The following is a 14,581-nucleotide window of genomic DNA, read 5'->3' on the forward strand; positions in this document are numbered from 1 at the left end:
CCCTGTTCAACATACAGGACATGGGGGAACCTCACTCTTCATCTACCTACATTTCCTAAAACATTTTACATTAAATATAGGTACCATGACCACAACATTGTTATTTTACCATCTCTGCCTGGTGAAGAAACCCGTGAGGGTTCAAAAGCGAATGTGAGGAATCACTATAGGATGGTTGTCCCAACAAAATCATTATCACAGGATGATTTTTAGTTTATGTTGTGTGTGCTTTTTTATATTTCACTTTATGGCAAATATTGCTACCTTTTCAAGTCTCTTCTAACTCGATGATTCTATCATTCCGATTGCTTTTAAATAAGACCAACATTCTTCATACGGAGCAATTAAAAGAGACATAAAATGTTGGTCACTGTATCAGATATAAAATCAAAACAGAGGCAACATATTAATCTGTTCAGTACCATCAGCAACATCTGAAATTGGAAATCCAGAGCCACTTTCACACTGCAGAATGAATGCAGGGAGGCACCACTTTCTCTGTCATGCTATGCTCCATGCTATGGAATCCTGGGATTTGTAGTTTATTGAGCAGCAGAACTCTGACAGAAAAGGCTAAAGATCTCACAAAACTACAAATCCCAGAATACCACAGAATAGAGCTATGAGAGATAAAGCGGTGTCAAACAGCATTAAAGTGCAGTCTGGGTTTAATCTGAGACGTGGTGCTGCAGTGCTAAACAGACAAGGGTGGCCAGAGAGGTCCTCCATTTGCAGGACATGTCCTCCATTTGCACCTTCTGCCCAGGAGAGAAGCCCAAGATGTCCTCCATTTAAAGCATGACTCAAAAGAACAAATTTACATCTATATGACTGTTTTTAATTTCTATTTTGTCATGTCCCCCTTTTCTCCTTGAAGGCCCCTCATTTTAAAAAAGCATGGATTCACAGGCCTATAAATCTAGAGGAGCATGGAGCCCATGGGTGCTTCTAAGCTTTCCTTGGGGCTGGCCCATGTCCTCCACTGCTTCCTCCCTCAGTGCAAGGAAGGGAAAGGCTGGGCTTGGCAACTCCACTTTCTAATTAACTATGTTACTCCAGCCACAAGGCATTGGTTGGGTCCCTGACTCCCCTCCCTCTCTCCCAGAATTCTGGAGCCATGGCAGTTAGAGCAGTCTCAAACCGGACTATTTCTGCAGTGCGGAGGAGGAGGGGGAGGAGGAGGAGCAACGCGGCCCTCCCCCCCCCCCCCCCCCCCGCGAGGGCCTAGGATAATGAGCGCGCGCGCGCCTCTGCTCACCTGCAACGGCGGCGCTGGCCACCAGGAGACACGTCGGCTTCGCCACGCGCTCAGACATGGCGGTGCTTTTGGCGAAGGAGGATGTAGCCACCTTCCCTCTCACCCGCTTCAGCGCTCCCCGAAATCCCTCCGCCGCACTGCCTGCCTGAGGCCCAGCTCCGACTGCGCATGCGTACCCTCTTGTGTCTTTCCAAGTGGGCCCTTAAGCACTGGTTCCCAATCTTTTGGTGTTTTTCATTGTTTTGGACTTCATTTCCCAGACGCAGCAGCCACCTTGGGCCACATTGAGGGACTCTGGGAGATGAAGTACAAGAATATGAAGTACAAGATATATGAAGGGGTTGACCTGAATATAGTGGTCCCTCCACAGTCATAAAATCATAGAGCTGGAAGTAGGCCTGAAACCTCCCCAAACTGAGCTCTTTTAAGGGATTTTGGACTCCAGCTCCCAGAATCCCTGACTATTGGCCAACGTGGCTGAGGCTCCTGGGAGCTGAAGGCCAAAATTTCTCCTAAAGACCACAGTTTGGGGACCACTGCCCTAGAATGAGTGAAAGGGAAGCAGCCCCTGGGACTGCCTCGCCCATAGCCCCCTCACCATCTGAATTCTTATGCTTGGTTGAAAGGCTTTGCCTTTTAGGCTTTTTTTTTTTTTAGGCATTTATACCCCGCCCTTCAGCCCTAATGGCTCTCAGGGCGGCTTACAATTATTATTTTTGATCAGACAGTTCCCTGTCCTTAGGCTTACAATCTAAAAGACACGAAACAAAAGGAAAAGGGGATGGTGGAGGGAAAGGGGATGAGGTCCAGTGGTTCTTCTCTCCCTCTAAGGCCTGGACCAAGGCAGATGGATTGGAGGGAGGGCTCTTCCTTCTTCCAGGCTGGTCCTGATGGAGCTGGACCTGCCATGCCTAAGTGGGTTTATTTTTAATTCTGAGACATATGAGAACAGAAAAGCATCCTTGTTTCCTTTCTCTTTCCTAGTTATACTGTATTAGTGCATCAATGAAATGGCACCTTGCACTAAAGCACTACAAGTGTATCTACACTGGAGAAATAATGCAGTTTGACACCACTTTGACTGCCATGGCACCATCCTACAGAATTCTGGGATTTGTAGGTTTGTAAGGGGCCAGTGTTCTTTGGCAGAGGTTAAAGACCTTGTAAAACTACATATCTCAGGATTACATATGATGGAGCTGCGGCACTCAAATTGGTGTCAAGCCGCATTATATCTGCAGTATAGATGCACTCTTCAACATTAAGATATTTTTTAAACAGAGAGGGAAACTCTAGAATCACTTTAGCAAAGCATGCTCTAGTTTTAAAATATCGATAGAAAAGGTCTGGTTTATATCCAACAAACTGAGACAAACAGACCCAAAAATAATGAAATGGAGATGGAAGCAGAGGCGACAACAGCTGACAAAACCCAAGGAGCTATATCACAAGAACTCAAATGTCATTGCTCTTCACAGTCTGGAAAAGCCCATTAGCTGGTTATTTTAAAACGTAGTGCATTGTTATCTTTTAAGCTGGTTTGGGGGCTTCTCACTGGTTGCTTAACAAACATGGAGGGACGTGTCTGGAGTAGTACATCTGTTCTGTTGGTTCTCATTAACTATGTTTTCAGATTGAAAAACACATACTAATTGATACACAACCTTCTCAGTCTATTTCTCTGCTCAGAAAGTTTTGCATGTTTTTAAAGTTTTGGTTTCATTCATTTAATTCACACCAATATACAGTTTCTAAAGACTAGGATAATTGAGTTCTAGAATTAATGATGTCACAGTTAGCAGTGTTCCTTATTCACAGGGTACCAAACAGGTCCTATTTTCCACAGGATACCTGTGATTTCTTCTAGAGACGATCTGCGCTTGCCAGTTAGATCTACGTAAGCAGTTTGATCCCTGTAAAATTGCACTGACAGGTTGGTAACCATGAGATCCATTTGGTGGTTTCTAGAATCTAAAACATGTCTAATTTGGCTTATTTTCATTTCTGATGTAAGCATTATACATTCTGGTAATATGACTAGTGTCTTTGTTAGGAAAATGCAGTTATTACTAGTGAGCTCCTTTCAAAAAGGCCATGATTGCTGCCAAAGATGATGCTAAATTAATTTAGTTTCGCTCACATGGCGAACTCTTCTATAGCCTAGTCCAAAACCTGACTTGCTATTACCATCCTACTGACGTGAAAGTGACTAGCCACTACTGGCTCTTTCCCATGCCTTAAATAAAGCACATCTACCCACTTGTTCCTATTTCCATAACTGTAAGCATTGTATTATATCAGGATGAGTAATTTCACACTGACAGAATTGTGACTTTTGTTATTGCTTCCATATAGCTCTCTTAAAATAACTTCTTCTCCTCTTTCTTAAGTTGCGTACTTTCCAGTTCCCTCAATACTCAAACAGGTCCAAGCCAAACAATAGCTGCTACATCATCTTTTGAACTGGGAATAGAGAGGAAGGTAGGTGCATAACATAACGCAACTCACAAGAAACAGTTACAGGGATGCTCTCAGCGATGTACAAATGACAGTGACTGGGCTTGGGTTGACCAAGGGGTTAAGACAAATTTGTGCCCAAACAGATTAGCATATCCAGATGTGAGCTCTGTTGTTTGCAACATGGACATGTCAGGCAGAAATTCTGGAAGACTGTCAGTTTTCCCCCTATCTTTTGTACCATTTAACATCACACAGAATTTATTCTTTAGCCAAATTGAGAGCTCACAATACTAGTCTGTTTTATGAATGTTCTAATCTGAAGCAGATTTCTATCAAACCTAACAACAACCCAAGATAATGGTTGATCCATATTTGAAGTGAAAGGCAAAAGGGGCATCGAACTGTTAAATTCTTGTATCATCTAAGTGGCAAAATAATAATTGCAAAATGAAAATAAATAATAATTTAGCTTGGTACTAATGTAGGACAGTAGTAAATATAAGAGAACATATAAAGGGATGCTTGCTATGGTATTTGATTGAAATATTTCTTTCCATTGTAAGTACTGTACACTTTTAAAACCCACAACAATTGTATCCTGATCATAAATGGTTCTTTATATCTTTCACATGTTAAATAAATTATATTTTATTCTTGTAAAGCTCTCAGCCATTTTGCATCACATACATTTCTGTAATAATAGGCATATCCATAGTGGACAGATTATATTTGTTTTCATGGCTGCACCTTATGAAATCCTGGGATCTGTAGTTTGGTGAAGTAGTAAGGATTCTCTGCTAGAGAGCTCTTGTGCAATCACAAAATTGCAGGCCTATAATAAATTACCAGCTATTTACAATGTAAACTTGGAAATGCATAGGGAATACATGGTAATTCAAATCTGCCTCAATACACTCTATGAATGCTAGCAAAATTTCAGACAATATTCAAACAGGCCAGGCAGATAAAAAGTAACATTGGTCACGTGAGGTACTATGCAATATCTATTGTGTGTTCTCTTCCATAGTGAATAGCAGTTCTAGCCCAAGTGGAGGATGTATGTCAAGAATTTCCCAATTCTCCAGCGACTGAAGAGGGATGAATTCTATGACCAAGGTGATGCCAGTTGAATGCAACCCAGTCTCATACCTCTTTTCCTTGCAAGTAATCTCCTCTGTGTTTAGGAGCTTGCTCCCAAATAAGTGGAATTCTGTTGTTGTGTGCCTTCATGACATTGCCGACTTACTGAACCCCTAATGCTCTTCTGTGCAAGATTTGATCATTGGGCCGGGGGGGGGGTTGATTTCCTCTGAGGCTGAGCGAATGTAACTTGCCCTAGAACATCCAGTGGGTTTCCATGACCAAACTGAATTCAAACCCTGGTTTCCCAGAGCCTAGTTTCCCTAGTGCAAGACTCAAACCACTGCACCACGTTGACTCCTTCTGAGAATTTGTCCCAATGTTTACAATAAGGACAAAATCTGGCTCATGCCTTAGATATTCTCCTAAAACAGGGTGGAAAGCATTTGGATCACAGGACACACATGGACCACAGAGGACATTTTGTTTGTTTCAGCCAAAATCATAAAGTGGCACTCTAATTCCATTTTAGCAATGTTCTATGGAAACCTGAGACCTTAAGGAAATATATTTATAATTCTCAGCCAGAGAACTTTAGTGCCCCTCCCAAACTATAAAGTACAGGATTCCATTAGTATATTGCCAAGGCACTTCAAGTGGAGTCATAGTGGCATAATTGTGTTAGTGCGATAGGGGCCATGGTGAGTTGCCATTCTTGGAACCCTCCAGGAATGCCTATTTACCTTTTCAATAATTCACTGGAGTCATCTACACATTCGAAACATTTTTAAAATGCTTTTAGCAAACCAGAAGTAAACTTCTGATCATATCCAGTTTCGATTTATTTTTTTCCTCAGTGCAGCCCCTGGTGGGTATCACAGCCAGGAAATGGTCCTCTAGATCCCTGGAACTTGGAGCCTAAGATGATAAACCCTGAATTAATTTTAACATCTGATTTCTGTACACTTTCAAAATAAACTTGAAGTTGACAGGAACAGAATCAGAAATAGTCATGGCTATTTTCCTTTTCCTTTTGTAGCTGAATGAGAGCTGGTTCAAGCTAGGGCTGACCATGACTAAGTTTTATAATGTATTTACTTTAAAGATTTATATACTATTTTTAGATCAATTAGCTTTGAGAGTGTACAGATTACAACAAGGGAACAATATTCAATTATAGTTGGCCCCATAGACAACAAATTTTACAGCTGCATTATGGATAGTAATGGATAATTTTAATGTCTGTGAGATGAATAATTCTGTATTTGTTTCTTATCTTTTCCTTACAGCTGGAAAATACATCTTAGGTGCCATTATTGCTGGATGCATTTTCTGGGGCTTAGTTTATGGTCTGCTTATTTGGTATTTTAGATGGTAAGTAAACACGTTTCTCCAATTTGGACTGAAAATACATAATGTCCATATATGGATACAGCCTAGAAAAACACCAGATACCACTTTTGCTCACCAGATACCACATTTGCTTCAAATGTGCAATTGTAGGCAAACTGATTTCTTGTAACAATATTTTAGAGCATACCTTAGTTGTGCTGGACTGCAACTCCGTAGCCAGTATGGAAGGCCCCTGGATCAGAATAAAACTACAGTAGCATATATTCTTAGATGCCAGTTTTAACTTTCAAAGGCTTTTATTCAGCATGTTTTACATGCAAAAGATTTTAATTTTTTATTTAAACCTAGCTGCTTAGATTGGTGCTTCTCATGGTATCTAATATTGGGGGGGGGGGCTCCCCCTCCCAACATTCTGGGAACTGGAACCATATTTGTGTCCATTGGCTACAATGGTTTCTTTCTTTCCTGGAAAGTCTACTTTTCTACTTTTGATGAAATGATTACTAGAGACATTCAAACATTTCCTGGAACGTTGCTAGGGACTAGTAGCCTATGACTGAGTAGCCTTGACTTTTACATTATCCTACCACTGTAAACTCAGAAAAGAAGCCAAAAGAGAGCAACTCTATCAAAGCACAGAGTCTAAAACAGTTTTTTTTTCAGGTTTCATATGCTGGTCCAAAGCTGGTAATCATTTGCCAAAGATGGCTATATATATATATATATATATATATATATATACAAATTATAAGAAATAAGTAATTCATAGTCACCATTTGTTTTTAATGAAATACAAGGGCAAAATACAAGCAGTGGAGGAGGAAAGAGTTTGAAAGCAAAAACTAGCTTGTATCTTTGCTTACTGCTTCTTGATCTTTAGAGAAATTTAGCTGACCTCCACCTCCTTTCACAGGTTTTCCAGCTCCAGTTTGTTCCTTAGTGTGGTTCAGACTTCCACTTAATTTCTCTTGTGGCTTAAGGCTGGCAATCTGAAGTGCTTTACATGACCTGTTTTGTTCTGAAAACTGTTCCTGATATTCAAGTATAGAAACACACGTAGTTGTTCTTAGGGAAAGCTGCAGTAATATCCTGGTGGCGCAGTGGTTAAGTGCCTATACTGCAGCCACTCATTCACAAACTCACAAGGTTGTGAGTTCAATACCCACTAGGGCAGTGGTTCCCAACCTTCCTAATGCCGTGGCCCTTTAATACAGTTCCTCATGTTGTGGTGACCCAAACCCACAAAATTATTTTCGTTGCTACTTCATAACTGTAATTAAATAGGTGTTTTCCAGTGGTCTTAAGCGACCCCCATGAAGGAGTTATTTGACCCCCAAAGGGGTCCCGACCCACAGGTTGGGAACCACTGCACTAGGGACTCAGGGTTGATTCAGCCTTGCATCTTTCCAAGGGTGTTAAAATTAGTACCCAGTTTGTTGGGGGCAATTAGCTTCACATATTGTAAACCACTTAGGGAGTGCCTAAGTGCACCAATAAGTGGTATAGAGATGTATGTGCTATTGCTATTGCTATTGTTATGATTGGCATATGAATGGATCAGAATTTACCTATCTGCAGGTCACAGTAACCAAGAGCCTGAATTGCACAGGGGAGATGTAACACTCCACCCAAGCAATTCCACCTAATGACTGGGTTTTTAGGCCTGTAGTCCTGCTTGAAAATATCACCATGGTCTCCATTGGCCATTTAGTGGCCAGAAGAAAAAAACCATGCACCCAAGAACCATCTATTTTTACAACAACAGTAGCTGCCCCCTTTCAGGGCCTTCCAGATGAAGACCCCCCCCCCCAGCTTCAACCAGTTCGTTCATGGGCACCCTCCACTCTCCCCCTTCCACTAAATTGCTGAGGAAACCCACACCTGCTCTTTGCAGCAGGCTTCCTAGGTGTGGATTCATTGTGCAAAGAGCTACCACACAATGATCAGAAAGGGGTATACACTCCTCAAAGATTCCAGCTGTCACCTCTCAGTCAGCTGCCCAACTGCCCTGACTATCCTGTCTGTATTTCTAAGTACCCATTAAAAAACTGCACTTAATTCCAGGTGTAACAACCTGGTCATTGTTTACTTAGCCTAGAACAAGAGAGAGGTCAAAGTCAAGAGCACTTCATTTTACCAATAATCATTTTCCTGTCTTTACCATTAACATTTCATCATTGGAGGGAGGGGGCGTACAGGCAGTCCTCCATATCCATGGATTTTTTTTTTATCCACAGCTTCAAGCATCCACAGCTTGAAAATATTTAAAATATATATTAATTCCAAAAAATAAACCTTGCTTTTTCCATTTTATAAGGGGCAGCATTTTACTGTGACATTGTGTATAATGTGACTTGAGCATCCACAGATTTTGTTATCCATGGGGGGTCCTGGAACCAAACCCCAGTGGATACCAAGGGGCCACTGTATTTCATTTCCATTCTTCTCCTGGTAGTTTCACTCTTGAAATATATGGTGTAAAGCCCCAATATCATAATTTGTCTGCTGCCACTCCATCATTATTGGCTTCTGCTCTGCTGGGTGGAGATTATTTTTCTATTATATGTGCGGCTACTCATGTCTTACAGGGAGATGCAGTGACAGAATGATGTGAGTTGTTGGGTTTTGCAACAAACTTTTGGTGGAAATCATGAATTGTTCTACATGATGTGTAAACAAATGTACTTGGTATTCTTGAGCTGACTGTGTAAAAAGACTTTATTAAGGGCACAGGGCTGAGGTACAAAGTGGCTCAAACAGTCTCAAAGGAATTAGCCAAAGCACATTGTAAAACCATGTGGATGTGATGCTAAGAAATGTGATAGGGAATAAATTCCCTTATTTAGGGAATAAAGAGCAGACCCATCCTATCCCCCTATCCCATATTTTAAACGATGTATTCTTCCATATTCCTGTTTGTAGCCACAACAAACATTGTTAATATGCACAGCAGTGGTTGGGTTGGGGGGGAGGGCTGCAGTTGAATCTAACTCTTACTTGTATCTCAAACTCTTCCAGTTCTTTATTACCTCCTCTGAAGACCAGAAGTGTGTCCATTCCCCTTTAGTATAACTGGCTGTACACACAGATGGAAATGAACCACACAGAGCCAAACATTTTCTGTAGAACTGCTGGTTGATAAAGGTGGCCACCAACCTAGATAGCTTTGTGAGGGATATTTCCCAGCACACTTTGGGTCTGATTGGTGGCCATTTGAATGGGAGAGGCGCATATGTAGTGCATCCCACTCACTGCACAGTTGGGCAAAGCTCTTCCTTATACAACATCTAAAAAAGTACTTACATTGGTGTAATTCTAGTTACACCAGTGTAAGTCCCCAAGATGATTCTGGCTGTTGTCTTTAATTCACTAATCAATGTTCATTACAGACTAGAGAGAACAAAACTGTTATGTAAAATTGAATGTGGTGCTAAAAATAATATTTTAAATCTTTCTTCCAGGAGACTTGAGAAAAATGAGAGACGCAACAGATCCAAAGGCAACTCAATATAGTTTCACCTATGTCCCCACCCTGCTTTTGTCAATGATAATATAATATTATATATCAATATAATAAAATTTGAAAATATGTTGCCAGCAGAGGTGTTCAAAATATTGTTTGAGGTGACTCCTTACTCTGCTTGGTTCTTTGCTATATTTTTCTCCTCTCCACTGAATCCATAAAGCCTTGAACAAACAGCAGCGATGTTTGCTATTTTCCATTTCCAAAAATCCCTAAAATAAGGCATTCTTTCTGCCTTTGTATTTTGGATACATGTTTAGAAAGAAATCATGATCTTAAGATCAAACTGCATGCCATCTTAATTAAATATGTGTCCGCTATAAAAAATGGCTAGCACTACAGGAATTGTATATGTAAACTCAAGCATAAAAAATGACTATCACTATAGGAGTTGTACAATATACATATATATATAGTTTATTTCACATAATCCTGATAAAGAGTTACAGGTATATTGGGAATCATTTACAGTTCCATAGTATATGGAGTGGCCATATAGCTTCTGATGCAAACAACATACGGTGTGTAAAGCGTACACATTTCCAATCAACCAACCCGCCATTCACACAATGGATTTTCAAAGCTAATACTAGATTCAGCTACGTAGGAAAGCCTTGAGAATGCTAGGATACAGCGTTGGGTGTCATACAACACTGTAGGTCACAATGGGACAAGCTAAACTACTTTAATTTCAATCTAGTATTTCTAGTCTACCTGCATTATTGCATTTATACGCATTTTAAAATTCAAATAAAAGAGAGTACTATATGGGAAAGGAAAAAATTATTTGCTGTTTTAGGAGCTGAGCTGCAGCCCATACAAAGTGTCCGTAGAAGCATAGGCAAGATTATAAATTCAAAAGAGGTACAAATTAATTGTCTAGCTTAGTTTGTTGGTAAGTTTCCATTTCCCTTTGAGAAATGTTTTTTCCCGACAGCTGATTCCAAAAGAATTGTTTTTTAAAAAAATCCAAATCTGTATCTTATACACAGGCCCAGGGTGATAATTGGGTCTGTTTATCAAGGGAAGAAATCAAGATGTTAATTGACAAGTTTCACTTTTTAAAAAATTATCTTAAAGATGATTAGAGTTAGTGAGAAGACCCTTTTGAAATACTTTTTTAAAAATAATTTATTTTTGTAATGACATTTGCTACAGGGATCATCTAGTATACTTTTACTATTTTATTTGAGCGTCCCTAAGCAGATAGTGAACATTCTGAGTGAATAAACTAGCATTTCCCATTTGCAAGTATGTTTTTCCCTTTGACCACTTGTTTAGGAAAAGACATAAAAATTAAAAGAAGGGCGGGAGTCCAGCTCAGGTACCAATAAAGACATTACAAAAGGATTACTCAGACACTCTCCTCGCTCTCATGTTATTTTGGAGACTAGTTGGAGTTACAGTGGTAGAATAATTGACCAATGATTGCATTTGGTTGCAACATGCTAGGCAACACTGAATTTGATTTTGCCCAACTAGCTATTGCAACAAGTCTTAATTATAAATACTGTATAGTGACCCCATAAGTAGTAGTTATGACCAGTTAAATAAAGCAGTTAACAAGCTGCTTCAAACCAAGACATGGCCTTCAGTTGTTGGAAAACAACAACAAGGCTATTTTCACATACAAGACAGCTAGAGATCCTGTCCTCCTCGTATTACAGATGAATGCTATTAATAGGGGGGAAATTTCAAAAGAAAAACAAAGTATGCATCCCAATGCAGGTTTCAAAGTACAGTAAGAGGAGAATTCAAGCTCACACTAAAAATGATCTTAGCATCTAAACAAAATGGAAGTCTGCCTAGAGGGGGTAGGAGGAGTTCCATTGTGTGGAGAAACCGGAGTGGAATTCAGGAAGAAGAAGAATCACTTCTAATTCAGACTCCATGCAACAGGTTACTGGCAGAGCTTCCATGGAAGAAGGGGAAGGGTCAGGGAAGACAGAAAAAGTGAAAGACGGATGAAGCTAGGGCACTGCAGGAGTAGAAATGTCTCCATCTCACATTTTGAGATACACCACCTTGACAAAAGCTGTTGTTTCAGGATGTAGCCACACTGCAACATTAAAGAAGTTTGACACCACTTTAACTGCCATTACTCTATCCTACAGAATCCTGGGATTTGTAATTTGGCAAAGCATTCAGCCTGGTCTGTCAAAGAGCTCTGGTGCCTCACAAAATGACAAATTCCAGGATTTTGTAGGATAAAGTAATGGCAATTAAAGTGATGTCAAACTGATTTAATTCTGCAGTGTGACTACACATTCAGATTCAAACTACATAAGACATCAGCCACATGTGGTTTCCCTCCACTGCCAGCCACTGTGTCCAATAACAACAAAAGTGTGGAGTAGCATTTTTAATATAATACTCTCTACTGGTTTTCCACTTCCAGATTATTCCCATACACACAGAATTTGGAAACATTACTCTTTTTGACTACAATTCCTAAATTCATCCAATCAGCAGCAGCCACACTTGCTGGGGATTGTAGATGTTGTAGTCAAAAATGCAACTTTGAGCTCTGGATGCATGCACAGTCTCTCACAAACCTCACTCTTACTCTTCAAGAGCCCTTCCACACTACACAGTCATAGCACTTTGATACCATTTTAACTGCCATGGCTGCATCCTATGGGACACTGGGGTTTGTACTTTATTTATTTAAAGTATTATTATTGTAAAATATTATATTTAAAATATTATTTAGTTTATATGCTACCTTTTCCCTAAATTGTAACCCAAGGCAGCTCACAATGGTTTGATCAGAGGCACTAGAGGAGCCCTCTGGCTGAGAATCCTAAACTTCAAATCCCAGGATTCCGCAGGAAGTTGCCATGGAAGTTAAAGTTGAATCATAATGCTATACATCAATAGTGTGAATGGGCTCATTGTCACAAAGGGAAAAGAAGCAGGCCCCCCATGTAGAGCTAAAGGGGACTAAGAAAAGTACTGTAATTTTAAAAGCAGAAAACCAGCCGAGGAAAGCCTTAAGAAGATGTCCTTCACCATCTTCTTTTTCTTCTTGCTGGAGATTCTTGGATGGATGTTTATACCAAAGAAACATTTGTCTGAGAGAAACTACATGGAAAAAAGGATAAGAGAGACATTGAGAGTGAACCTCTAACGGTGCAGTTGGAGCATTTTTCCCTTCAGCATAGGCAACAGCAGTGTTATTTCTGAGCCAACTTTAAACACCAGTTTCATGCATCCATTAAAGTCATCTCAACAAGTTCACAGCAGCTTCATTTACTCTTAATTGCCTGGCTGTACTCCATATGGTGAAAAGGTGGTCCTTTCCTGCCCTAGTACTGCCTGCTTTCCTGTCCTCTTCCATTCCTCCTTCTGCCTGTTTTGTTCCATGGGGGAAGTTTCTTGTAGTCAACACCATCTGTCTGTCCACAAGCAGCCCAGCTGCAAGAGCTGTGCTTGCACTGTGTATACCCAACAGTATATAGATCAGACCTATAGTATTAGTCACCAAGCAAATCAGCCTGCAAGCCTGTGCTCACTTACCTGACAGTGAGTCTCATTAATCTCAGAGGTTGGGGGGCTTGCCCCATAGGCTCAGAGGAAGGATGGAGAAAAATTAAGTATACAAAAAAAAAAAAAACACTTGATGGGCTGTGTAATAACAGTGCACCTGTTGTACACTTCTTCTTCTTTTTTTTTTTTTTTTTGGCCACTATCAAAGACTTTTTTTTGGTCACTATCAAAGCTTGGCAAAGACAATCTCAAAATAATGTTAGAAAGACTAGCTTGGAATAAAGTTATCAAATCTTAAACAGAGCCCAGCGCCCACAGAGGTCACAGTCTGACCACTCTTTAAATGAACTGCGAAAGTTATGATGTGGTATGTCCCTCGTTGCTCAGCTTCTAAGTATACACAACACTTGCGCATTCTCAGGGCTGTGCATTAGGAAGCTTGCCTGACTTTGCTTCGTAGCATGATCAGCACTAACCCACTGCAGGATCTATACTGCCATCAAACACAATTTCTATGAAGAAATTGAAAGACATATGACTATTGCACAAATTCCAAATGCACAGTCTCTGAGTCAGAGCTGCATTGTCATAAGGAGGGTGAGGGTCTTTTTGCAGGGGGCAGGTCAGAGATGTTCCATAAGAAACCCATGCCACAAATCAGCTCAGGTCTTGTATCCATATAGCCACCAATGCAGAAGTGCTGAAGAGCAGCTGTATCTGCCAGACAGAGGTTAACAGTAACTTTGTGTTTCCCAAAGATCATCAAAGGCCCAGAATGACACCACCATCAGGTCTACACATGTGAAACCTTAGGAAGGAGTAAGTTTGTGTATGGTGCCACACACATGTACATACACAGCTTATCTCTATGTATACTGCTATTTTTTTTTTCTGGCTACACTACATGAATATCTTGGTTTACTGTTTTGAAAGGGACTTCCCTAAAAACAGATGTTTTCAACTCCTAGCACTCCTAGATGGATTATTGTACATTCATCAATAGGCTAACCATACATTCTTTTATTGCGAGGAAAACATGGCTTGGGGCAGGTGTTGTGTGACAGCATACAAATGGCACAAAACAGGGACACTTTGTGTGAATGCAGGTGTGCAAATAATGGTTGCCTGGTGCTTTTTTGTACAAAGAACATAGGTTTTGTAGCCTTACAAAAACGTCAGGAAACTGTAGTATAGATACACAGATATTCTCAAATAAGGCAGGGCTAGGGAAGGTTGTATACATTCACACAAGAATACAGGTGTTTTCATACTGGGGGCGGGTTCCAGAGAATGATTCTAGACAGTAGAAAGCTGCACTACTAAGCAATGGCTGTTGGCGAATGATTCCCTTATAGACTTAACCTAAATATGAGAGAAAGAGATAAAGTTCTTTAAGATGATGAACTGTAGTCCTATCA

The 14,581-nt window shown here is 40.3% G+C and overlaps 1 protein-coding gene and 1 long non-coding RNA gene across 5 annotated transcripts in view; one reads left to right on the forward strand and one right to left on the reverse strand.

The window, feature by feature from the left end:
* The window catches only part of GATD1 (glutamine amidotransferase class 1 domain containing 1), an 11,465-nt gene extending 10,077 nt beyond the window's left edge, over positions 1-1,388 (reverse strand). For both annotated transcript variants that reach the window (XM_042466342.1, XM_042466335.1), the window contains exon 1: positions 1,259-1,388. In XM_042466342.1, the coding sequence (XP_042322276.1) occupies positions 1,259-1,316 (58 nt within the window). In that variant the 5' untranslated portion in view covers positions 1,317-1,388. The remainder of the gene's footprint in view (positions 1-1,258) is intronic.
* Positions 1,315-9,833, forward strand: LOC121930163. 3 transcript variants are annotated; one of them, XR_006103843.1, is made up of 6 exons: positions 1,315-1,452; positions 3,105-3,191; positions 3,649-3,739; positions 4,746-4,834; positions 6,088-6,172; positions 9,613-9,833. It is a non-coding gene; the product is annotated as an uncharacterized LOC121930163 (long non-coding RNA). The 3 variants fall into 3 exon arrangements; XR_006103846.1 differs by lacking the exon at positions 1,315-1,452 and adding an exon at positions 1,478-1,579; XR_006103838.1 differs by lacking the exon at positions 1,315-1,452 and having other exon boundaries at positions 2,386-3,191; positions 9,613-9,832.
* The last annotated feature ends 4,748 nt before the right edge of the window (positions 9,834-14,581 follow it).

The sequence above is a fragment of the Sceloporus undulatus genome, chromosome 1 (assembly GCF_019175285.1).
Source record: "Sceloporus undulatus isolate JIND9_A2432 ecotype Alabama chromosome 1, SceUnd_v1.1, whole genome shotgun sequence".
NCBI classification, from domain to species: domain Eukaryota; kingdom Metazoa; phylum Chordata; class Lepidosauria; order Squamata; family Phrynosomatidae; genus Sceloporus; species Sceloporus undulatus.